The sequence below is a fragment of the Pteropus vampyrus genome, unplaced genomic scaffold, assembly GCF_000151845.1.
Source record: "Pteropus vampyrus isolate Shadow unplaced genomic scaffold, Pvam_2.0 Scaffold150, whole genome shotgun sequence".
Lineage (NCBI taxonomy): Eukaryota > Metazoa > Chordata > Mammalia > Chiroptera > Pteropodidae > Pteropus > Pteropus vampyrus.
This window is the reverse complement of record NW_011888931.1, coordinates 923,346-950,633: the sequence shown is the minus strand read 5'-3', so window position 1 is coordinate 950,633 and position 27,288 is coordinate 923,346. Positions and strand designations below refer to the sequence as shown.

At 32.4% G+C, this 27,288-nt stretch overlaps 1 protein-coding gene across 2 annotated transcripts in view; it reads left to right on the top strand.

Moving 5' to 3' along the window:
- The window catches only part of ZEB1 (zinc finger E-box binding homeobox 1), a 170,019-nt gene that overhangs the window by 121,315 nt on the left and 21,416 nt on the right, over positions 1 to 27,288 (top strand). For both annotated transcript variants that reach the window (XM_023536188.1, XM_023536187.1), the window contains exons 2-3: positions 17,830 to 17,889; positions 24,300 to 24,461. In XM_023536188.1, the coding sequence (XP_023391956.1) occupies positions 17,830 to 17,889; positions 24,300 to 24,461 (222 nt within the window). The remainder of the gene's footprint in view (positions 1 to 17,829; positions 17,890 to 24,299; positions 24,462 to 27,288) is intronic.

Sequence of the window (27,288 nt, the reverse complement as noted above, 5' to 3'; positions counted from 1 at the left end):
TTATTTCAGACAGGTTTCAGGCAATGGAAACAGAAAATGTGTTATCATTAGACCCTTACTAAAAAATGTAATTTAGGCATGAGGAAAGAAATCTTTGATAGAAGGTCTGAGATGTAAAAAGAGCAGAGAAAGTGACAAATATATAGTAAAGATAAACACATAATATTTCCCATGAAAATACTAACCCAAAAAGCATGTACAGCTAAAATTAATTTCTCATGTCAATAAAGAAACCATAGTGAAAATGAAGACATATTTTGAACTGAATGATAAAAATATTACATTTAAAAGTTTGTAGGATGTGATTAAAATTCATAGAACTGTACACCAAAAGAGAAAACAATATATTTTTCTGTATAATTTATATATGTTTGTGTATGTATGTATTTTTTCTTTCCTACAAAGAAAATTCTTGCCCAGATGGCACCACTGGTACGTTCTCTACATATTCAAGGAGCTAATAATTCCAATTTTAGACAGCTCTTCCAAAGACTAATATAAGAGGGAAGATTCCCCAACTTTTTAAACGAGGCTGCCATAATCTTGATACCAAACCAGAAAGCATAAGAAAAGAAAATTATAGACTCATTCAGAACACAGGTACAAAAATCCCCAACGAAAAACATTAGCTCTACATTATAATGTATGTACATGTGTGGAATGCAAAGTCAGAATAACATCTAAACCAATTTAAAAAATACCACTTTAACAAACTTAAAGAGAACAATCAAATATTCATTCTCAGTAGACACAAAAAATGTTTAGTAAAATTTAGTACGTATGATAACATCAAAGCTAGCAAACCAGAAATAAAAGGATACCTCATTTATCTAATAAAATGTGTCTATGTAAAGTTTATCACAGACATCATACTTAATGATAAAATGCAAAAAATATTTTCTGTGCAATCAGGAACAAAGCATGTGTAAACAGAAATGAAATGATAAAAGAAATCCTGGAACATCAGGAAGGAAGAAAAGCCCTCCATTTAAAGATATATTCCTTTCATAAATAAACTACATTTCTAAACTTATATAAAGTGCTAATTCTAGGTTTTTCCTCACCTAACTTAAAAAAGAAAATTAAAGGTTTATATGTGCCACACCATGTTCATAACAATCTTGCCTGATCAAGTAGAAAAAAAACAATAAACACAAAATTGTTTCTTTGATAAGAAATTTTGACCAAAGTAAAAAATCAGTATCAGCTACTGAAAACCATACGAAAAGAGAATTCTAGCATTCCACCAGGTAAAAAATACTTTCCCATTGCTAGAATTTAAAATGTCTTTGAGAAAATGTGCACAGAAGACGAACAGCACTGTCCATTGATGCAGGGCAACCAAGACCTCTTGCTAGAATATTGGATTAGAATCCTTAGTAAACTAATTTAAATTCATGGATATCAAGGTTAGTAAGTCTTATTACTAATAGATTACAAATAGATTATCATCTATTTGGTTACCATTAAGTCGCCCTTAGTCCGGCATTCAAATGAAAGTTTATGTCTTCAGGTCTGAACAGAGAACTTCGGTCCTTGAATTGCTTCCTGGTCCTCAAGATGATCCTTGTGGATGAATTTGAAAAATTATCTCTCATGTTGGACATGTTTGACCAAACTAAGTTGATCCTGAAACAGAATCAGAAAACTTGAGTTACCACAAAAAGAGGGACAGTCAACCTATCAGTAGAGCACCACTCGTATTCACAGATACTTTCAGGTTCTGTTCTTTCATAACTGTCTCCACTGCTGTTCTTGTGTTCTTTACTTTTTTTCTGTGACCTATTAATAAACTACTACCCAATGTGAAAAGAAAAAAGAAAGAAAGAAAGCCTGTAGGGCGCCTTGATCCTATCACTAGTATAACTTCTAGAAAATTTAAATACGTAAAATTTTCTGCTATTGACTATTTCCTGCTAGAGATTAGCAATGTTTGATCAGAAAGTAGAGTAGCTGCTATTTAGGTTTTCAGAAGGAAGTTTAGAACGCCAGTTCAGTTGTTCAATGAAGAGTTTCTTGTCTAGCTACTTGAGGACGAATGAGGAGTAGTGAGGCAAAGGCCCTGAGCTAAAGGAAGCCACATCATCTATGACAATTAGTTATTTTAAAGACTTTTAAGAAAAAGGGGAAACAATAAAGTGGTAGGTGGCATTTTGCTATGCTAGAAACCAACACGTGAAACTGATATTTACACACATATAGCATAGTGCTAATCAAGAGTCTAAAGAATATGGAAAATGTAATATGATATTGAAATGTTAATATAATAAATACCTTTATAAAGCTAATTTTTTTGTGAATGAAATCTCGTTAGGATTAAGTTTTTAGAAAGATTATATAGAAGCAGCAGTATTTTTATTGTAGATATTAAATAAACTAGGACATGTTCACTTCCAAAAATAAACAAAAATTTTAAGTTCTATTGTCTTAAAATACTGTCAACTTTAAATTTTCTATGTAGGGAGGACAATATAATTTGGCATTGTGCCAACATATCTGTGCTCATTTTATAAGAGCTTGTGGTTCAGCCAAAACCTCTCATGCTTGTGTCAGTTAAACGTTTTTAAATATATACACTCTTACTTTGGAGACATCTGTTTCATTGGCCCCTCATATTTAATTTTAAAAATAGTATAAAACTAATTCAGCAATTTAAAATATTGATTAAGGGGAAGGGGGAGGTAGACAGCGTAAAAGGGGTCAAATATGTGATGATAGAAATCTAACTATGGGAGGTGAACACAATATACATATATATGCCTTACTGTTAAAACGTACAGCTGAAAGTTACTGGATTTCATTAACCAATGTCACCATAAAAAATAAATTAATTAATTTGGAAAATAAAAAATTTAAAAAATTAAAAGAAATAAAATATTTTTTAATACACTAGCTATTAATATTTTGAAGTTGATGAATTTAAAAAATGATCTCAAGTAATAGTGACTTAAACGTTTTTCTGACTTGAAGAAAACTCTGGAAATTTACGTGTTTGTAAAAACACCAAGGCAATGAAAACTTTATAATAAAAATATTTAAAATTCTGATCTTATAGTCCACAGCAATAAGGCTTTCTTGGGCACAAGCTATAATAAAATGCTATAAGTAACTTATGCAAAGAAGGCGTTATTTACTGTATAACACAGCATCAATCCAAATTGTACTCATCTCTCAAGATTCAGCTTAACCTACTCTTTGGAACCTTTTCTAGCCAAAAGTGGTGTAGAAAAATCTCAGCACATGGCTTCTAGTTTTCACTGTACCACTGTGTCTTTTGAGTTCCACTTTTGCATCTATAAAATGAAAAGACTGGGCCAGATGACCATGGAGGTATTTCTTAGCTCTACTAAATATGTAGCACTAATATTTTAATATTTCTAAATATCTCAGTATTAAGAAGTTGACACTAATGAAGGAGTTTGGGCTTTTCCCACACAGCTGAACCTCAGTTGCACACTCTTTCCTCTTTAAAACTCTCAAATAAATCTGCTACCTAGAGTACAGTGTATATAGTTCTCTTTGTCATTATCTTTACAGTACACATATCCTTAAAGTATATGTTATCCTTACAATATATCTATATTATCCTATACAGTATATATCCTTATGACATATACATTATAGAGTACAGTGTATACAGTTCTCTTTGTCATTATCCTTACAAAAACTTAGGTTATTTTTCACCATCCCCCTCAATATATTGTGTAATTTACTTATAATAGTTAGGTTTATTTTTTGCTGTTTGTATTTCATTTTTCATTCTCCCTGTCAGACGAGTGATTTAAATTATTAATTTTTTGTTTATGGGAAACCTTGCCATGGTTATATGGGTAAGCTATACCAAAAGAAGATATACTCGGGGAAGTGTCACCTCTCCCCATCACTACCACCTTGTCTTCATTTACTCTCTAGTTAATAAATGTCTTCTCACAGAGATGTGGGTTATTCTGAAAGTACTTTATGTATATACTAGAATTGAACACATAAGTAAATGTATTGAAGATAATTAGGCCCATATGTCTTACTGTTTGAGAAAGAAGTTACAAGGGAAAGGGAGAAGGCTAGAATAAACCCTCTGGTGTTTGATTGGATTCAGAGCCATCAATATAAACTCATGGTTCTTAATATATATAAAGATAAATACAAAAATACAGATGGAGTTTATGCAGCTGTTAGTGTGCATATACACATATTTCCTAGCTCTGTCTGCTGAGAAGACATGGAAGCAGTGATACCTAGTAGCAATGAGCATACCTAGTGCTCAGATGTGAGATTCAAATACCATTCTCCAATTGAATATCAAAGATCCTTTTATAAATGGCCGTTTCTAGAACTGAGGTAGGGAAAATATTAGATAAGTTTGCAACAATAAGTAAGAAAGTGCTAAAAAAAAAAAAAGGAAAGAAAGGCACAAGAGCCAACTTGACAGAACTCCCAATGGCCAAACCTGGAATAGTTTTAGCAAAATAATGGTAGTATTGGATTATAACCTATAGAATAAAATAAACATTTATGCATCCGTATTGATATAAATAAATAAATATATGAGGAAAAAGAAAAGTTCTTTGTAGTAAAAGTCCATTCATAAATTAAGAAGTAATTAAGGAAGTGGAAAATCACCATTAGACAAACACCAGGGTAATAATTGTTACAGGCAAGAACCATCAGTGGATGCTAAAATTGGTGTGTGAAAGTACAATGAGAGAAAAAAAAAGGATATTTACATGATTTCAAAGTATTTCTCTACCAGTTCATTATTAATTATAAAGGTACATAATAACTAGTATAAAAAACCTGACAAGATCCCACTTTAACCAGGTGATAATCAAGGTAAATGTCACCAGTAATAATACATAGTGACATATACCACTGGTGAGATACGTTAACAAAGGCACATCACTTCAGTGATATTCTTGCTCAAAATGCATTTTCTCAATCTAATCATTAGACACAATCAGAGAAATCGAATTGAGGGCATCCTACGAAATAAATGATCAGTACTCTACAGAAGTGTCAATGTCAAAGTCATAATAAAACAGACTAAAGTAACTTGTCAGAGACTGATTGGATTGTCAAATTTGGGGGGAGACTGTAGAGACAAGACAACTAAATGCTCTGTGGGATCTGGGGAAAAAAACAGTAAGAAAACTGGCAAAAGTCAAATACATTAGTTAATTACTATTAATGTATTAATGATAATATAATAGTTTCCATAATAATATTGTGATTATATCAGATGTTCTCCTTAAGGAAAGCTGGTTTAAGGGTATACAGGAATTCTGTAATATGTTTACAGCTTTTTCGTAAGTCTAAAATTATTTTAAATTAAAAAGTTTTTAAAATCATAAAATGAAGCAAAAGGCCCTTTTGTTGAGTTTCCTTAGTATATCTGAAAAAAGTTGGTTTTCAAAAATATTGTTCTTAAAACAGTAATAGAACAAAAGAAAAAATGTTGAAACATAATAATTCAGCTTACAAAGTACATATGCTATCAGGTCGCTGATTAGGTCTCTGGCCTGCGTCCCATTCTTGTCACACAGAATGTCGGATACCTGCTCCCCAGGGGACTCAGGCAACGTCTTCATGGTCCTGTTGGTCTCACTCCACACTTGAGGGTGACAGCTTATTTCCCTACTGTTACAGAGCTAGTCTCAGTAACTTGAACTTCGGGGGCAAGGATAAATCTGCTAATTCTGCCTTTTATTAGAACTATTCTGGTCAGGTCTAGTTGGGGTTGTGAGAGACATGGCTTACTTTTTTGAGGAACCTCCATACTGTTTTCCGTAGTGGCTGTACCAATTTACATTCCCACCAGCAGTGTGTGAAGGTTTCTTTTCCCTCACAACCCCTCCAACACTTATTGTTCCTTGTCTCCCTGATAATAGTCTTTCTTACAGGTATGAGGTGATATTTCATTGTGGTTTTGATTTGCATTTCCCTAATAGCTAGTGAAGTTGAGCATCTTTTCACATATCTTTTGGCTGTTTGTGTGTCTTTTTGGGAGAAGTGTCTATTCAGGTCCTCTGCCCATTTGTTAATTGGATTGTTTTTGTTGTTGTTGTTGTTGAGTTGTATGAGCACTTTCTATATTTCGGATATTAATCCCTTATCTGAGGTGTTGTTTGCAAATATCTTCTTCTCCCATTGGGTTTGTTACCTCTTTGTTTTGTTAATGGTTTCTTTTGCTGTGCAGAAGCTTTTTGTTTGGTGTAGTCCCATTCATTTATTTTGCTTTAACTTCCCTTGCCTTTGAGATCAAATTCATAAAATCTTCTCTAAAACTAAGGTCCATGAGTTTAGTACCTATGTTTTCTTCTATGCAACTTATTGTTTCTGGTCTTATATTTAGGTCTTTGATCCATTTTGAGTTAATTTCGGTTATGGTGACAGATAGCAGTCTAGTTTCATTCTTTTGCATGTGGCTTTCCAATTTTCCCAGCACCATTTATTAAAGAGGCTTTCTCTATTGTATAATGTGATTTAAAAAGGGAAAAAGGACATGAACAGACATTTTTCCAAAAAAGATATACAAATGGTGAACAAGTATATGAAAAGGTGTTTGATATTACTTATCTTCAGGAAAATGCAAATCAAAATCACATTGAAATATCACCTCACACCTGTTAGAATAACTATTATAAAAAAGAGATTTCAGGCATTGGTGAAGATGTGGAGAAAAGGGAACCCTTGGTGCACTGATAGGACTGTAAATTGGTACAGCCACTATGAAAAATCCATACGGACTCTTCCTCAAAACAATTAGAAATAGAACTATCACTTTGTAAGGTATATGTGTCTAATCACTATGTTGCACACTCGAAACTAATATATTATATATCAACTGTAATTGAAAAATAAATTTAAAAAATAGAACTATCATATGATCCAGCAATCCTGCTTCTGAGTATATATCCCAAGGAAAAGAAATTATTACCTCAAAAAATTATCTGCACTACCATGTTCATTGAAGCATTATTTATAAACCAAAGTGTCTGTGGATAGATGAATGGATAAAGAAAATGTGTGTGTGTGTGATGGAATATTATTTGGCTACAGAAAAGAAGTAAATCCTGCAATTTGCAACAACATGAATGAACCCTGAGGGCATTATGCAAAGTGAAGTAAGTCAGATAGAGAAAAATAAATAACGTATGATCTCCCTTTTATGCAGAATCTAAAAAAAACTTATAGAACAGAAAATAGATTGGTGGTTGCCATTGAATGGTGGCCAAAACATTGAAACAACCAAAGCTTCCTTTGATAGATGATTGGATAAAGAAGATTTGACACATATATACAATGGATTACTCAGCCATAAGAAAAGATGAAATACTGCCATTTGCAACAACATGGATGGATCTTGAGATTATCATGCTAAGCGAAATAAGTCGGAAAAAGTTGAGAACTGTATGATTTCATTCATACGTGGGATATAAAACTGAAAGCGAGAAATGAACAAGACAAAAACTCAGATACAGACAACAGTTTAGTGGTTGCCAGAGGGAAAGGAAGGATGGAGGAAGGTAGAAAAGGATAAAGGGAGTCAAACATATGGGATCAAATATATGGTGACAGAAGATTTGACTGTGGATGGTGAACACACAATGCAATACATAAATAATGTATTATCAAATTGTACACTTGAAACCTATATAATTAACCAATGTAACCTAAGTAAATTTAATTTTTAAAAAAATCTCATTTTTTTATTATTTTTGCTATCAAATTATATGAGTTCCTTTTATATTTTGAATATTAACCCCTTTTCAGATAAATGACTTGTAAACATTTTCTTCCATTCCATTCATTTTATTCATTATTTCTTTTCTTTTACTGCGCAGAAGCTTTTTTAATTTGATGTAGTCCCGCCTGTTTATTTTTTATTTTGTTGTCTGTGCTTTTGATGTCATCCAAATAAAACATTGCCAAGATCAATTTCAAGGAGCTTTTATCCTATATTTTCTTCTAGGATTTTTATAGTTTCATGTTTCATTGAAATCTTTAATCCATATCAAGTTAATTTTTGTGAGTTGTATAAGATAGTTCAATTTCATTCTTTTGAATGTGAATATCCAGTTTTCCTAACACCATTTATTGAAGAGAATGTCTTTTTCATTGAGTATTCTTGGCCCCCTTGTCAAATATTAGTCAGCCGATATATGCAGGGGTTTATTTCTGGGCTCTTGATTCTTTTCCATTAGTCTATATGTCCGTTTTTCTATCCGTACCATTACTGTTTTGTGTACTATAGCTTTGTAGTATAGTTTGAAATCAAGAACATAATACCTACAGCTTTGTTCTTTTTTCTCAAGATTGCTTTGGCTACTCAGGGTCTTTTGTGATGTCATATAAATTTTAGAATTTTTTTCTATTTCTGTAAAAAAAAAAATGCCATTCACATTTTGGTAGGGATTATATTGAATCTATAGATGGCTCTGGGTAGTATTGACATTTTAAAAATATTAATTCTTCCAAAATTCATGAACACAGGATATTTTTCCATTTACTTGTATCTTTAGTTTCATCAGTGTCTTACAGTTTTTAGTGTGCAAATCTTTCACTGTCTTGTTTAATTGATTCCTAAGTATTTTATTGTTTTTGATGCATTTATATCACAGTATTGTTGGCCTCATAAAATGAGGAAGTATTGCCTCTTCAATTTTTAAAAAAGTTTGAAGAGAACAGGTATTAAATCTTCTTTGAGTGTTTGGTAGAATTCTTTGAGTGAAGCCATCTGGTCCTGGGCTTTTTACTTTTGGGGAGGTTTTTGATGATTATTTCAATTTCCTTACTGTTGATTGTTCTATTTAGATTTTTCAGTTCTTCGTGATTCAATCTAGGAAGGTTGTATATTTCTAAAAACTTGTCCAATTTCTCTTGGTTATTGAATTTGGTGGTATTCATCTATCGTAGTAGTATTATATATTGTGTTTTGGTGGTATCTGTCGTATCTTCTCTTTCATTCCTGATTTTGTTTATTTATGTCTTTTCTCTTTTTTCCTTATTGAGTCTAGCCAGGCACTTTCAATTTTATTGATCTTTTCAAAGGATCAGCTCTTTGTTGCATTAATTTTGTTCTATTTTTTTTTTCTCAATTCCATTTAATTCTGCTCTAATTTTTATTATTTCTTTCCTTTTGCTAACTTTGGGCTTTATTTGTTTCTTTTTTTTTTTTTCAAGATGTAATGTTAGGTTGTTTACTGGGGATTTTTCTTGTTTCTTGAAGTAGGCCTGTAATGATGTGAACTTCCCTCTTAATGCCGCTTTTGCTATATCTCAAAAGTATTGATATGTTATATTTTTATCTTCATTTGTTTCGGTGTATCTCTTGATCTCTCCTTTGATTTCTTTTTTGACCCATTTCTTTAGTAGCACGTTGTTTAATCTCCACATATTTGTGGAGATTTTCCCTGCTTTCTTTTTGCAGTTTATGTGTACTTTCAAAATGTGGTGGTCAGAGAATATGCTTGGTATGATTTTAATCTTAAGTTTTTTGAGGCCAGTTTTTGTGTCTCAAACATATGGTCTGTTTTTGAGAATGTTCCATGTGCACTAGGGAAGAACGTATAACCTGGTGTTTTCTAATGAAAGGCTCTGTAAATGTCGATTATGTCCAATTAGTCTAATATATCATTTAAGGTTGATATTTTCTTATTGATTTTCTGTTTGGATAACCTATCCATAGCTGTCAGTGACTCTTATAAATGAGATTGGTTCCATTATTTCTCTTTTATATAGTTAGTTCATTGTTAGTATGTAAAAATGCAACTGATTTTTATATATTGATTTTTTTATCTTGCATAGGACCTTTGATTTCTTATATATCAGTATTTTGTATTTTTAAAATACAGATCATGAACATGTTTATTGAGATTTACAACTATGTATTCATTTTCAGAAGGAGAAGCTATAGTGAATGTTTTGTTTTTAATATATTTGCCATTTGTCCATTGCTGTTATGTAGCAAGCAATATGATTAATTTTTGTGTGTTTACCTTATATCCGGGGGATTTGCTATTTCTAGAAATTTTTTGTGGATTTCTTTGAGATTTCTAGGTAAACAGTCTTCTCAAATAGGGACAGTTTTATCTCTTCCCTTCTAATCTGTGTAATTTGATTTTTTTAATTGATTTATTATAAGATGTCAGGAGTAGTGAGAGTGAACATTTTCCTTTTTCCCAGTCTTAGAAGAAATGTATTTCACCTTTAAGTATTATGTTAACTGTAAGGTTTTTTGGTAGGTGCACTTTATCAAACAGAGCACATTTCTATTCCTAGTTTGCTGAGAATTTTCATCCTGAACAGATGTTGAATTTTTTCAAACTTTAATATGTTTTCTGTACCAATCGATACGATCATGTAGTTTTTCTTCTTTAGCCTGTTAACAGAGGGATGCATTGGTGGATTTTCAAGTGTTGAACAAGCCTTGGATTCCCTGGAAAGCCCACTCATTTTCTTTTCAGATATTGCTGATTTTGACTTGGTGATTTTTTGTTGAAGATTTTTGTGTCAGTGTTCATGACAGATATTAGTCTGTAGTTTTCTCCTTTTTTTTTGTACTGTGTTATAAGGTTTTGGTGTCAGGATAATACTGGCCTCATAAAATGAATTGGAAACTGTTCCTTTCTCTCTTATTTTCTTGAAAAGATCATTTAAATTTAGTGCTTTTTCTTTAAATGTCTGGTAAAATTTGCATGTAAAACCATCTAGGCCAGGAGTTTTGTTTCATTTTAGGGGAAAGATTTCAAACTATAAATTCAATTTTTAAAATAGTTATAGGAATATTCAGGTTAGCCATTTCATCTTGGATAAGTTTTAGTTGTTTCCGTTTCAAATTTATGTGTTTAGAGATGTTCACCTTACAGGAACACTTTAAGGAAAATAGCTAACAATTACATAGCACTTACTATGTACCTGGTACGTTACTAAGCACATACTATATTAATTAACTTAATTCTCACAGCAACCCTAGTACCGTTGTTATCCTCCAAATTTATATTTTGTAAACTAGTTATATTTTGTAAACTGCCTCACAAATTACTTAATGGATATATAAAATTTTTCATTTTAAGTGTAAGTAGTTATAAACTAATTTCTGGCATATTGAAAACATTGACATTTTTAACATAATTCATATATGAAATTTATAGCCTTTAAAAACTACTATCAGGTTTTTTTTAAAATAAGAAAGGTTTTTCTTTAAGAGTCAGAAATGTATATTATAATGTTTACTACTTGAACTCATAGTCTTTATTATTCTTTTAATATCTGCTGGCTCTGTAGTAATACTCCCTTTTCATTCCTAGTATTAGTAATTTGTGGCTTCCTTTTTTGGTCAGTCTTACTGAACATTTATCAATTTTATTGATCTTTTCAAAGAATCAGCCTTTTGTTTCATTTTTTCTCTATTTTCAATTTTATTGATTTCTGCTTTTTATTGTTTTTCTTCTGTTTGCTCTTGGTTTGGTTTGCTTTTCTTTTTCATATCCCATATTTCAGTTCTCAAAGTCTGTGGTCAGATCCACACAAATTCTGATAATGTTGTTTTTCATTTTCATCTTTGACCCATGGATTTTTTTAGAAGTGTGATAATTTCCATAGTGAACATTTTCTAACCTTTCTATTATTAGGATCTAGTTTCAATTTATAGTGAGAGAACACACTTTGTATGATTTCATTCATTTTAAGTTGATTAAAGTTTGTTGTATGATCCTAGATATAGTCTGCCTTTATGAATGTGCTATATACATTTGCAAAGAATGTGTATTCTTTGATTGTTGGGTGGGATGTTCCATAAATGTCAGTAGATTATAGTAGTTGTTAATGTTGCCTAGTTCTGTATGCTTGCTGATTTTGTTTGCTTGTTCTGTCAATTAATGTGAAAGAAGTATTGAAGTCTCCAATTACAATCATGGACTTGCTGCTACTTTCTATTCTGTCAGTCTCATATTTTGAAGTTCTGTCTAGCAACAGAACTTCAAAATATGAGACTGACAGAATACACGTTTAAGATTGTTTTGTCTTCTTGGTGAATTGACCTTATTATATAATGTTTCTCTATAACTCTGGTGATTTTCTTAGCTCCAAAGTTTACTTTGATATTAAAATAGTCACCTGTCTTTCTTTTAATTATTTCCTTGGTATGTCTTTTTCCATCCTTTTACTTTTATCATATCATTAGATATGAAATAACTTTTTTGTAGAGAGCTATTTATTTAGATGGAGCTTGGTTTTTTAAATCTATTCTGATAATCTGACCTTTCATTGGCCTATTTAGACTATTTACAATTAATGTAATTTTTGATGTTTGTATTTAGGTTTACCATTATATAGTATTTATTTTGTTTCCTGTTTTTTCATTCTTTTGTATCTCATTAACTGCCCCTTTTGGATCATTTGAATACCTTTTAGTTTTCTGTTTTCATTTATTTATTTCATTTTTGACTATGTTTACATAGATTTTTTAGTAATTGCTCTATAGATTAGAGTACACATAACTTTTCACAGTCTACTTAGAATTAATGTTTAACCACTCCAGGTGAAATATGGAAACCTTACCCCCATATGGGTCCCATTACCCTTCCCTCCTTCATGTTGTAGTTGTCATATGTACTACATCATTTATCTTGTTTTCTTTCATTCCTGACATTTTAAGTTTCCCTCTAATATAATTTCCCCTTCTTTTTGAAGATCTTCCTTTAGTAGTTCTTTTAGATCAGGTCTGCTAGCAGTGAACTCCATTAGTTTTCCTTCATCTGAGAATGTCTTTATTTACCTTTGTTTCTGAAGTATAGTATATTTGCATTGGGTATAGAATTTGGAGTTGACAGCTTTCTTTTTTTAGCACTTTAAAAATGTTCCACTTCCTTATGTAATCCTCGATTTAATGATAAATCTTTTAAATCATTATTCCCTTACAGTTATGGGAATAAGTGCCATTTTCTCTGGCACTTTTAAAGATTTTTTTTAAATTTTAATTTTAGGAGTTTGATTGACAGTTTGGGCCTGGATTTGGGGGGCTTTATCCTGTTTGAGATTCAATTAACTTCTTGAATCTGTTGGTTTATGTCTTTCTTGGACTCCAATCACATGAGTGTTAGATATTTTATTATTGTCCCACACATCTCCGAGACTGTTTTTTTAATCATTTTACTTTCTTGTTGAAATTGGGTATTTTCCATTGATCTATCATCAAGTTCACTGATCTTTCCTCTTTCATCTCCATTTGCTATTGAGCCCATTCAGTGATTTAAAAAATTTTATTACTTTATTATTAGTTCTAAAGTTACCTTGTTCTAATTTATAGCTTCCATTTGCTAATGAAAATTTGCAGAAACTCTCTTTCCATTCTTTTCAAGCATGTTCACTCTTCTTGGAGCACTTTTTTAATAGCTGGCTTAACATCTTTGTTTCATAATTTCAACATCTGTCCATTCTCAGCTGTACCATCTTTTGATCACCTCTTTCTATAGAAGTTGAGATTTTCCTGGTTCTTCAAATGCCTAGTACTTTTGGATTGTATCTGAACATTTCAAATATTATCTTTGAGACTCTTGGTCTCAAAAGAGTCTGTAAGTTCCAACCAACTTTTTGCGTGTAGTGGTCATATCCCATACTTTAGTTCTCAAAGTCTGATCAGATCCACACGTGAGAAGTTTGGGCATGAATCCAGGAGTTCACAAATAACTTTATTGGGTTGCTTTCCTGTTTCCCTCCCTTTCCATGATTTCCCAACTACTTTCAGTTCCCTAGGATGCCCCTTTTCAGTCTTCTGTCCAAAAATCTGGGACTTTATTTGCCGTACTTTGCCACATAGTTACTTTCTGTAACTATGACTGTAGGAGAAAAGCTGCAAGAAGATGGCAAGAAAGAACTCAGTGGAAGTTTGTACCACCCTTTTGGGGCCACTGCTCCTCCGATTGGATAAGAAGGTTTCCTTTCCTGGAATTTGGGGTACCTTTAGACCCTTGCTGTCACTGTAGTCTCTACCACTACCTTGGGATGACCTGGGGGCAGGAACATAAGAGAATAGAGGGGAAAATGACTATTTTTCCCTTCTTTGATCCCTTTCCTGTTCCTTGAGCCTAAACTAGAGTGTTTTTCCTAGAGCTCTGTCTGCCATTTTCTAGCATCCACTTCTTGCCTTTAGGCTGCTTTGGATCCAGGCCTTGGAATGGGTAGAATCACTTCCAGTTCCGTGGAACTTTGAATTCTTGTCTTGTCTTCTTACCCAGTCTGCCTGCTATGATTTGACTTTCAGAGACTTCAATAGCAACTCCGTGAATTCTACCCAGGTTTTTTTAGCTGTAGGACACAAAGGGTGGTTTGTACTTACCCATCTTAACCAAAGCTGGCCTTAGGTATGTTTTTTTACCTTTCTCTAAGTTAACAGGTATTCATGGAGGTTGTGAATTATATTTACTCTGACTGTGATGGAAAATTATACTAAAAATTACATGCATATTATGTAAAGACTAAAGCATACAGAAGGAAAAATGAAGCTCTCTGGAAACATTCTGAAAAAGTATACTGTGAAATAAACATTTCATCCCTAATTAAAGTTTGAACACTTTATGTTTGAATTCAGAAATCTATTGACATTTGCTTTTTGGATAGTATTTCTGTAGCATGGACAGTAGGGTGGGAAGAGCAGAAAGCAGTATCAAAATGAAAGAAGTGTGAACTGAACTTTAAATAACCAGATTAGTAGAAGTTATTCAGATGGAAAGGGTAATGGTATTCTAGGCAGAGGGAAGAACTTGAGGAAAGGTGGGTATTAATGTGTATTGCGTATTAAAGGCGGTATAATGCTACGTATGGATGTACATTAGAGGAAGAGATGAAAACAGGAGAAGAAAATCTGATTCTGTTAGCCACTCATTGTGCCTTATTAGAGACTGATATAAAATATTCCCACAAACACATGGTTAGAAATAGTTAGAAAACACATAGATACGAATTTCAAAACTATAAGTTTTAGAATTCAGAACATGTGCTGTGCTAATTCATCAGTCCTGTACTTTGAACTGTTCTCTCCTGCCAATGATAGTAAGTCTTCTGGATTTTTAATTAAAATGAATTACATTTGCCATTCTTGTTTTTACTTACTAGGAATTTCATCTTATGGCAAATTGAACAAGTGCTACCTCTTTTGATCTAAATTTGTGGCATTTGCCTTTGACTTTTTAAAATTAAACTTTCAACTTGGAGATAAATATAGATTCACAAATAATTCATAAAGAGTTTTGGATTCACAAATAATACAGAGATCCTATGTATCTTTTACCCAGTTTCCCCCAGTGGTAAAAACTTGCAAAAATAGTACAGCCAGAATATTAACATTGATATAGGCAAATACAGAAAAATTCTACCACCATAGGGCTCCCTAGTTGCCTTTTATATATCCACTCTCTCTTTCCCTTCCCTCTGCCCCATTCCTAACCCTTAGCAACCACTAATCTGTTCTCCATTTTTATAATTTTGTCATTTCAAGGATGTTAGATAAATGGAATCATACAGTATGTATGACTTTTGAATTGGCTTTTTTCACTTTCCACCATTTTTTGAAGATTTATCTAAATTGTTGCATTTATGAATGGTTCGTTCCTTTTTATTGCTGGGTAGTATTTCATGGCTTATTTTTCAGCTATATTTTTCATTATTTGGCGGGGGGGAAGATCTTGTTACTCAGGAGTTTTCTCATTTACTTATTTGTTTTGGAATTGAGACTAAAAGCAAAACCTTAGGAACATTCTAGTTTTCCTTTCTAAATTGCATATAGATTAGTCATTCGTAATGTGTTGACATTAAGTCTTACAGGAGAGAAAATCTTACGTACAAGTAAACTCTACTACTTTTATTGTATTTCCTAAACTAGAAGATCAAAACATATGAGGGAGAATGCAGCTTGAAAAATATTTAGAAGAGCCCCTGTTCAGTACACCCTCATGCCAATCTGGGGATGAAGCAGGAAAGAGCCTGTTCCTGGACAACACCCAGCAGTGCAAGAAGTGTGTTCACATTACAGGCCAGCATTAGGATCTTCCTGTTTTCATTAGTCAACATGGCTTTAGTTATTGAACCAAACTTCCAGCCCCAATAATGAGGGAAAGAATGGAGACTTCTAGTTTTTAAATTGTGTTTTTAAAGTCTGGGACCAGATTCTGAAGTATGTTAAATGCTCATCTAAGGAACCTAGATTTTTCCAATGGAAATGAAGTGAATAAGTAATTGTATTGCAGACAATGCCAAAATTAGCTACACTAATAACTAAGTAGAAAAATTAATAATGTCCAAAATACCATTTTAACCTTTTGAATATCAGTGTTATCTTCCAACAGGAAGTAATTCTGGCTGTTTTGATTTTCATTTAAGGAGAAATAGAGGGCATAGATATATAATAATAATATATTACTATCATTTTAGTTTAAGTAGATGCTTTAGAGAGAGAGAGAGAGAAAAGGATATTAGAGAATTTCAGACACTTAGTAAATACTAGTGCTTATCTTACAGTATTAGAAACACTTTACCAGGGATTTTTAAACTGCCATTTTGCTGATGGCAAATATAAAATGAGAATTCTTCAGCAGAAGTTGATCTTATCGTTATCTGTTTTATATAGTGTCTTTCTTTTTGCTGATCTAAAGAGGTTTGTGCATATTTTAACTTTTTCGCATTGTGATCATCTTTAAGAACTAATATAAAAGTTAATGAGTATAAAAGTTAATGAGTAAAGACAATCTGCCAGATAAATCCACCTGATATTCTAAGGCACATGAAGAAATACATGCTTTAATGTGAACAAAGATTTTACTTGACTAGTGCTCTGTTTCTCAATTCAATTATCAAACTTAGGGGCAATCTAAGTCAAGACTTTTGACTGATATATATTCAGTGGGATTTGAGTGGGGTGCAGATAAGTACATGATGTTTTAGTATGACTTTGTAAGTATTCCAATCATAATTATAATATATACTCTGTTACTAGATTTTAAAAAAGAAGTTTTTAACTCCTTCACATCTTTCATATATGTACATGTAATAAATTATTATAATAAATAAAATGTGCCCGAATATATAAAACACACTTTCTGTTTGCCAAAATAATATACACAGTGACTTGGATCTTATTCTTTATACAATGCTGGAATCAGCCTACTTGATTTACTTAGAACTAATCAAATATATATATATAGGTGTCAGAGGAGGATAATAGACACCTAGAAATGTACCATCATTATTATTTACTCTGGGCACAGTGAAATTTGGTCACTTTTTTCTACTTGTCTGGTACTCTAGCTAGACAAGGAAGAGTATAGTGAAAGGAGGTTTTAGAGCCGTCCAGATCCGCATTGGAATTCCACTTCTCCCGCCTAATGCTGTGTGTCCTTGTGCAAGTTAGTTAACCTCCTCAAGCCTCAAGTTTCAGTATTGCTTTTTTTAAACTTGTAAAATAGTTATAAAGGTTAAAGGAAACAGGTTTATAAAGCATCTAAAACATGAAATCTATGCTTTGGGGGAGAAATAAAATAAGGAATCCTACTACCTATAGGTAGAGCTCCTCTTCTAAAAAAATACTAACATCCCAGTATGCTTATAATTTCAGAATTATATATGACTCTTCACTAATTTTGCTTCTTTAAACTATTTTGTAGATTTGGTAAAACTATCTGCTTAATTTCTTTAAAAAGCTTTACTTTTCAAGGACACATTGCTATATATAAAAAGAAAAAAATCCAAATTAAATACAACCTAAAAGTTATCAGATTTCTAAAGCTTAAAATGTTTGTGACAAATGATCTCTTTTAATCCTTTGCTCTTTGATTTTAGGAAAGGAAGGACAAGAAATCCTGGGGCCTGAAGCTCAGGCAGATGAAGCTGCATGTGCAGGTACTCTTTTGCCATTTCCTTTCTGACTGTAGTCTTTGAATAGTCTTTCGTGTCACTGGTTTTTGCATTTGCGAGTCCAACTGAATTTGATCTGTTTCTTCCTTTTTTATCTTCTTGCTCTCAAATGTTTAAGTACCTAGGCATATGGGCACTATATAAAAAGTTAGAAGTTCATATTATGTACAATTTTAAACTTACAGATTGGTATTATAGAGCAGATATTCATCTGTAAGGAGGGCAAGTATAATCTACAGATAATCTAAAAACAAAAAAACTGTTCAAATGATGATTTTAACCTCCATCAAATTTTTTACCAAGGTTATGAAAATCTAAGTATTTTGAATTTCATTATTACCAGGATCTGCATTAAATTGCCCATAAGACAGAAAGCAGAAGAGAGTAAGCAAATATCATGGATTTATATCATCTATAAACCAAATGAGAATCCTGAATATTGATGAGTTGAATGAACATGTCACAGCAAACAAGAGAATCAGAAATGTTTCTTGTGATTTCTGTGAAGACCAAAATTAAGCCAAATTACAGTAAACAAGGCAATTTGCTTCTGGGTGACTAAAAGTACATACTTCCTGAGACTAGTACCAGTCTGTGTCCTGTTAGGAACTGGGCCACACATCAAGAGGTGAGCAGCGGGCAAGGGAACAAACCATTTGTATTTGCAGCCGCTCCCCAGTGTTAGCATCACCGCCACAGCTCCACCTCAGATCGTCAGGCATTAGATCCTCGGAGGAGCACAGGTCCCTGGTACCAAAAAGGTTGGGGACTGTTGCTCTATAGTGAATTCAGATCAGATTTAAGAAGCAAAAGAGTAACTGCAAAACTTAAATTCAGATCTTATGTATGATAATTCCAGGCAGTTATCATGTCATGAAAGAACTCTTAGAATATAAACTTCAAAAATGAATTCCAAATTTTTGAAATATTTCCTCAAAATACTACACTTAAAAGTAGTATAATTGTATTTTGTATATACAACCATAAATTAAATTATATTAAATATTTCTATCATATAGTCTTAATTAAATTTTCTGTGTTTTCTTCTCTTTTGTTCAACACATAGATTTTTTTCTTTGCAGTGCATTTTAGGAATATTCCATATAGTCTTATAAGATGAGTGTGTTTCATAGTAATGTGTCAAAATAGATTTTTATAATATAAATATTAGCACTCCCATACTTGTCAGTCAGTTCCGTAAAACAAAGAGTAAAAGTTTACTAAAGGTGCATTCCAAATTAAATAATAATGAAATATGTGATAATTTATGGTACCTGCAGCCTAAGATTTTATATTCTGCCTTTAACTTGGTTGTGTTTAACTTACCTAAATATTTAGGTATGCTTGTTATCAAATATTTGTCATGCTAACTTACACATTATATAAAATATTTAAACTGGATGTTTGTTATTAGTAAAATAGTGTTAATGAACACAAAAGACTGCTATTTATTACTGTATAACCTAATGTTTTTGGGTGTTTTTTTTTTAACCTTGATTACTTATATTACCAGAGTTAAAATTGTTTGCTCTTTTAGGCAAAATACAATTTTAAAAAGACATTCACAGTTCCAAGTTTACAGTATTTTACCTTATAATTTGTTCTTCACTACAAAAAAATGAATGGATTCTTTCACTTCGAAGTACTGAGTAATACATAATTCCCCCTACCAAAGAAAAAAATCACATCTGGAAGGTACAGTAACCTTGTATTAACCAGAGTTGCTGCGAAATTGTAAGGTCTTCCCACCCACAAGATGATTCCTGCTGCATTATTTCCCTGCACCATGGGGTGTTAGGAGTAAGCAAACATTTAAGAAAGCCCAGATAAGTGCAATTCTAAGTAAAGAAGGTTGGAGGTAGACATTAGAGACTTTTGAGCAGTTCAACTTTAAAATTATGTTTTGCTTTTGCTATTGTTACCTACTTGACTTCTGCAGAATAATATGCTGACACAGTAAACAAAAATATTGTACGAAGGTCACCATCATTTGTTCAGAACTTTGTCAGATCCTTTCTGTAGCTGACTTCCTTTTGCAATTCATGAAGTTAAGAGAACTATAGTTTCAGCTTAGTATTCAGAGAGTGAAAATTTTACCCAAACATCCTTTGTTTCTTCTGAGCATCCCTTTTTCATTTAGTTAATATTTACACAGAGCTTCAAAAATTGAGGATAAAGGTAGGAGGAACTATAAGGATACTTTATTGTTAGAAATAAAATATCAATAGCTAAGTAAAAACTTTTAGTCTTTGTATTATATGTTTGTCTCTGTTATTGTTCTGACTAATTTGTAATTATAACATAATTCTACACTTTGGCAAATGATTATAGTCCTATAATTCTATAATTTGACAATCAGCTCTGAGTTTATCATATCTAAAATGTTTTTAGGTATGAAAACCAGCCAAATTATCATTATAAGTTTCTGAAAATTTGCTCTTCTCTTTAGTATTTAAATTCTTAAGTTTATCAGTCTTAAGACTAGAATTTTGCTTTATAATTGACCTTTTCACATTGTGCAATTCTGAATACTTTTATGTATGAAACTACATCTAGTCTGTGCCTGAAAATGGCTTGGTAAATGCAGGTTTATGGAGACAGTAGTTTAGTTGGAAAGAGCCCAGAATTTGACTGATAGTAGATGCCTAATACCAAACTGTCTGCTCTAATAGCAGTACTTTTTTACTGTGTGATTTTGGAGAAATTATCTAACTTTTCTGACCCTAAACTTTTTTTATTGGGAAAAATTTTAATTGAGAAATTATAATGTTCACCTTGCAGGACTACTTTGAGGAAAATAGATAACTATTACATAGCGCTAACTATGTGCCTGCTACAGTTCTAAGCATATACTATATTAATTTAATCCTCACAACAGTCCTAAGAGGTACAGTTATTATCCTCCAGATTTTATATTATGTAAACTGATTATGGACTGCCTCACAAATATCCTGATCTCCATAGCAATTTAATACCTACTATCATGCATTTTTAAAATATGAATAAACTCTTCAAGAGTCAGAATGTTATGTCATAGTGTTTACTCCTTGAACTCATATTTCCAGTCTACCTAGCCTATAGAATTTGACACTGACATAGTATATATTTCTTATTTGAATATATATTTCTTTTTGAGCAGCTGTCATTTCTTTACAAGAAAACCATGTACATAAATTGAAATTTAAGTTTCTCTTTAATATCCAGGAATCACAAAGCTCATAAGATTTTTTTAAATTATACATTGATTTATCATATAATTATTAGCACCACATGTTTGATCACAACATAAATCCACTACAGATTTTAATAAATAATTATTAAAGAAAATGTTGCTGGAAATGAAAGTAAAGGAACCGAAGTGTTCTTTTTCAGTTAATTCATATATCAATAGTTTCATGTTACTTATTTCTAGAAGAAAATGTGTTCAGCATGAATTCTGTTTCGATTTTTGTTTAGCACTGAAATAACCTTATTCTTCTAAATAAAAATATGAAATACATTTTCGTTATAACTGATATAGTCAGTTCTTTACACATCTTCATGCACAGAGTCATGGTTATCTACCTGTAAAAATGTCTTTAATGTACTGTCAACTGACAATTCTATTAAATGCTCCTTCGATTTTCTCAAAAGCAAAAATTCAAAGGCACCTAAAGATGTGTTTCCCAGTCTTCAGAATTATTCACTCTCTCATTTTCTGGAACATAAACCAAAAAGACTTTACCCGATACCTATTTGGGGTTTTTATTATTCTTTCCCCCTCCCTTAGAGGCACCTGGTTAATATATTCAGAAATAGTTGGGGAAATTGAAATAGTGTTAATTTTAGTAACTTTGCCAATACACTTTTATAATTTTTTTTAAAATTTTACCACATGAACTAACTGTATTTTGATCAATACCTTAGAACTACAAACTTAGTTCATTCAATTTCTGGCAAATTGCTACCTAATAACCTAACTAGAATAGCAAGTTAATACTGTTATACCAATCAGCCAAATTAGACTTTTTGTCAGTAAAAGTATCTCTTTATTTTTTTAATTCAAATAAAAGTTTGAATTTATATCTTGAAGAATTTTATTAGAATTTCCTTTATGGTTAATATACAAATTATAAATAATTAGGAATGTATAAAGTGTAAATAAATGTATCTTTTTAAAAATAGATTATTCAAGTAGTGAGATTAAGATTATTTAGTTATAAACTGAACTTCATTAATTATAAGAATTTTGTCTCCAAATGAGTAAATTTAGAACTGGTCAGTGTATAGATAAGCTTATAACTTATTGAAGATGCAAGGTTCATTTATAAAATCCAGACTATATAATTCTGAAAAGTGTATACTATTTAAAAACTTATCATTCCAGCATATGTATATGCATGTGGGTATGTTACTGTATGTATATTTACTTATATATTTATTCATTTATTTATTTACCAGGATATTGAAAATGTAAACATTTTATAAGTGGAGACTGTTTAATTGAAATAAATATTTTATAATTTGATAAAATATTTTAAGTATCTTATCAAATCTACATGAATGTACAAGAAATCACAAAATATAAATTTTATTCATTTCATCTGTTTCAACTTGAAAATTTGAAAAGACTCAATGACACTGACTTGTACTGCTTTAGTTGTTCAAGAATGCTATTGTTCCAGCTAATGGTAGGTGCTAGGAATTATTCCTGAGAATGTTCTTTGCTATCACCAACTTCCTGAAAAGCAATAAATTTTTTATAATAGAGAATGGAACAGGTGAGGTCATTAAAGGGAAATAACTCTCGCTCCCTCTGGCCATATTATTACTTAGCTGATTTCAGAACTTCCTAACTAGAACCAGAATATCCCCATTTCAATTGCCATGCTTTACTCTGATAGAAATCCCTGTAAACAGGAAAGGCTGGAAGGCCTATAGTTGTTTTTTATTGCCTTGATTAATCACTAAAGAAGGGTTTCCCCAGTTAGTATTTTGAATTTTTTTCATTTGGCAGCCTGGAGCTTTTACACTCTAGGGCAGTGCACCATATTAATGTACTGGATCAGTGGAGGAATATGCCTTTTTCTCTTTTTTCTTTGAAGTTAGAGCAAACGATACTGTGAGAAGGGGAGGGTAAAAAGAAGCTTCAGGATTCTGAGAAAGAGCATATGTAGAGGATCTGGACTTAAAATGGACAGTACCTGCTTACTTCTTGAAGAGTCTTCACTTATCCCTGGATCTAGTAACCTAAATTTTGTGACCACTAGTATGAACTAAATAATATAGTTTTTAGTGTATAGCAAATGCTAAATAATTAATAGCTATTGGCTGTATTAAAAAGGAGGGAAAAAATGATGGGTCACCATTATTACTATGTCACTGGCTCGAAGATTTTAAACAGCAACCACCCTTAGAGTTCAATTACTACTACTTTGCAAGAGATTTAGCAACATTATTTTAACAACTGTTGAACAAAAAGATGCCCATACATCATCAGTTTAATTTTGCCCAATTTTAGTCTACTGAGAAGTGCTGTTTTACAAATTTAGAACTGACAGTTCAGGCTGAAGTGTACAAAGTCAGCCATGAGACACTTGAGAACCACCCTAACCCATTACAGTTACCACTAGCATGGAGCAGACTCTCTCCTCTGGAGCCAGTGGGGGAAATGGAGGAAAACCTTAGCACAGAAATGCTGCTTCAGAAACTCAGCAGTGCTCTGGGCCACCTTCTCACAGTGCAAACATTCTGCTACCTCTTGAACCTTTCTAATTCAAGAAAAAAAATGCCTCTGCCTGAGTGCCACAGTTAAACATCTATTGAGGCAGAAATAGAGGAAGGAATAGTCTTGTTTGTCTGTGAATACTAGAGGAGATAAGAAGCAATTTTAGCAATTCGATGCTCTTGACTCATTAGAAATCTAACTATAGATAACTTAAAGCTATTTTCTAAGAAATCATAACTGAACTGAACTTTAGAGTGGTTTATATTGAGAATGGTTCACATTTAAGGTACAACTCTAGTTAAATATGATACAGTAGGTTGGAAAAACTAAGAATTGAGAACTAAGCTTTTCTCTTTTCCTTTTTTCCTTGCTTTATCATTCATTGAGAAATTAAGGATTCAGCCAACTATATTAACCTTCTCTGTATCTTATCAGTAAAATAGAATAGAAATATAACTCTGAAGCTTAAAAGAGAATATCTTGAAAATTTCAAGACTTTATAATACTTTAAATTTATTTTTTAAAATGACAATAGATTATAACAAAATGAGTAGCTTTTATTTTTAATATTCAGTATTTTCTACAAATTTAAGAACAATCATGTATTCTCTCAAACAATTTCTCATTTAGAAAAACTTTAACAATGAGGTGATGAAACTGCTTTTTATAAAGTATGCATTTCTTTTAGTAAAAGATGATGACTGCGACTCAGATGCAGAAAATGAACAAAACCATGATCCTAATGTTGAAGAGTTCCTGCAGCAACAAGACACTGCTGTCATTTACCCCGAGGCACCAGAAGAGGACCAGAGGCAGGGCACACCAGAAGCCAGTGGGCATGATGAAAATGGTAAGTGGAGCTTCACAGTTCTTTTTGTGTTCGTCTTTAAAGGATTACTGTTTCCATTACTCTACTGCGGGAACCTGCTCTCCAGTACTTACTATAAACCAAAATTTATTGCAGTTCGCTGTAGAGAGTAATCTCAATTAATGGAGGGTAGTCCATGATAACAGTATGGTGTTATATTAGTGACATCTAACTTATATAGTGGTAATAATACTACATGCGAAATGCCTAGAACAGTACTTAGACATTGATTTCCAATCACTACCACAGTAGGACATGGTAGAAATGGGAACTAGGATGACCCTACTGCTTCTCGATTCTTTCCCACTATTCTTCTAGCAAGTAAAACATGGTTGTCTGGTTCAGAATATACTAATTTGGAGACAAATGGCTTTTCTGTATCTGCTTTAGTTCACTCTGATATGAACAGCCAGTGTGTAAAGAGTGACAAAATGCAATAATAAAGTGTTCATACTCTCCTAAAAAGAAATAGGCTGTCATTCTTCCCTTCCATGCCCTAGAAACAGATGAAAATAGCATTTTTTATATTTCTATGAGAGATTTTATGCAAGATCTTCATCAAATACAGGGAACTTACTTGGAATGTTTAAGGCTATACTTCAAGTTTTGAAATCTTAAATCTGGTTTGATTTTTCCAGAGTTCTCAGATTAATGGCTAGATTTAGCTTAGTATTCAAATAATCAACTTTTATAAGGCTTTTTTTAGAGCAGTTTTAGATTTATGACAAAATTGAGATAGAAGTACAGAGAGCTCCCATATAGCTCCCTCCCCCCACATATGCATAGGCCTCCCCCATTATCAACATGACTCCCCAGAATGGTACATTTTTTACCAAAGATAACCTATGTCGACTCTTCATAATCATTCAAAGTTCGTAGTTTACCTAAGGGTTCACTGTTGGTGGTGTACATTCTACGGGTTTAAACAAATGTATAATGACATGTATCCATCATTATATCATACAGAGTAGTTTCACTGCCCTAAGGATCCTCTTTGTTCTGCCTATTCATCTTTCCCTGCTCTGCCCGCACCCCTGACAACCACCGATCTTTTTATGTGTCCATAGTTTTGCCTTTTTCTGAATGTCTTGTAATTAGAATCATATAGTATGTAGCCTTTTCAAATTGACTTCTTTCACTTAGTAATATGCATTTAAGGTCCCTCTGTGTCTTTCCATAGCTTGATAGCTCATTTCTTTTAAGAGTTGAATAATATTCCATTGTCTGGATGCACCACAGTTTATTGATTTATTCACCTACTGAAGGACGCCTTTTAACTTTTGGCAGTTATGAATAGAGCTGCTATAAACATCTGTGTACAGATGTTTGTGTGGACATAAGTCGTAAGTCCTTTTTGGTAAATACCAAGAAGCACAATTGCTGGCTCATATGTTATGAGTATGTTTAGTTTTGTAAGAAACTGACAAATTGTCTTCGAAAATAGCTATGACAGTTTGCATTCCTACCAGCAGTGTATGAGAACTCCTGCTGCTCCACATTCTTGCCAGCATTTTGTCGTCGGTGTTCTGGATTTTGCTTATTCTAATAGGTGTGTAGTGTTTTTCTTATGGTTTTAATTTGCATTTCCCTAATGACATATGATGTGGAGCATCTTTTCATACTTATTTGCCATCTATATATCTTCTTTGGTGAGCTGTCTTTTAAGGTCTTTGACTTGTTTTTCAATGAAGCTATTTGATTACTTTTGTCGTTGAGTTTTAAGAGTTCTTCATGTATTTCGGATAACAGTCTTTTATCACATGTGTCTTTTGCAAATATTTTCCCCATTCAGTGGCTTGTCTTCTAATTCTCTTGATGTTGTCTTTCTCAGAGCAAAAGTTTTAATTTTAATGAAACCTAACTTAATTATTTCTTTCATGAATTGTGCCTTGGGTGTTGTATCAAAAAAGGCATCAGCATACCCAAGGTCCTGTAGGTTTTCTCCTGTTACTTTCTAGGAGTCTTATAGTTTTGCATTTTGCAGTTAGGTCTGTGATCCATTTTAAGTTAAATTTTATGAAGGATGTAAAGTCTGTGTCTAGGTTCATTTTCTTTATTTGTATTAGGATGTCTGATTCAATTACCATTTGTTCAGACTGTCTTTGCTCTTTGTATTGCTGTTGCGCCTTTGTCAAAGATCAGCTGATTATATTTATGGGGTTCTATTTCTGGACTCTCTGTTCTCTTCCATTGATCCATTTGTCTGTTCTCTTGCCAATACCACACTTTTTTTTTATTACTGTAGCTTTATAGTAAGTCTTGAAGTTTGGTAACATAAGTCTTAGGACTTTGTTCTTCTCCTTCAGTATCATGTTGGCTATTCTGGGCCTATTGCCTATCCATATATACTTTATAATTTTTGTCAGTATCTATAAAATACCTCACTGGGGTATTGATTGTGATTGCATTGAATGTATAGATCAAGTTGTGAAGAACTGACATCTTGACAATATTGAGTCATCTTATCCATGCACTTGGAATATCTTTCCATTTATTTAGTTCTTTGATTTTCTTCATCAGCTTTGTAGTTTTTCTCATATAAGTCTCATATTTTGTTAGAGTTGTACCTAAGTATTTCCACTTTTTTGGTGCTTCTGCATTAATCAGCTTTCAAATTCTTAAAGGAAATTGAGGGTAGTATAGAAAACAGATTCCATTGCAGAGAGAAAGCTATATCTCCTTTAAATCAGAAATCAGCTATGAAAAACAGCAGAAACAGAAGTTTCACTCCAGAATAGATAGTATTTTCTCAGCACAAAGGAAATAGAAGTAGTGTACTCTAGAACTATTTCCTCCTGTGTGCCAAAAG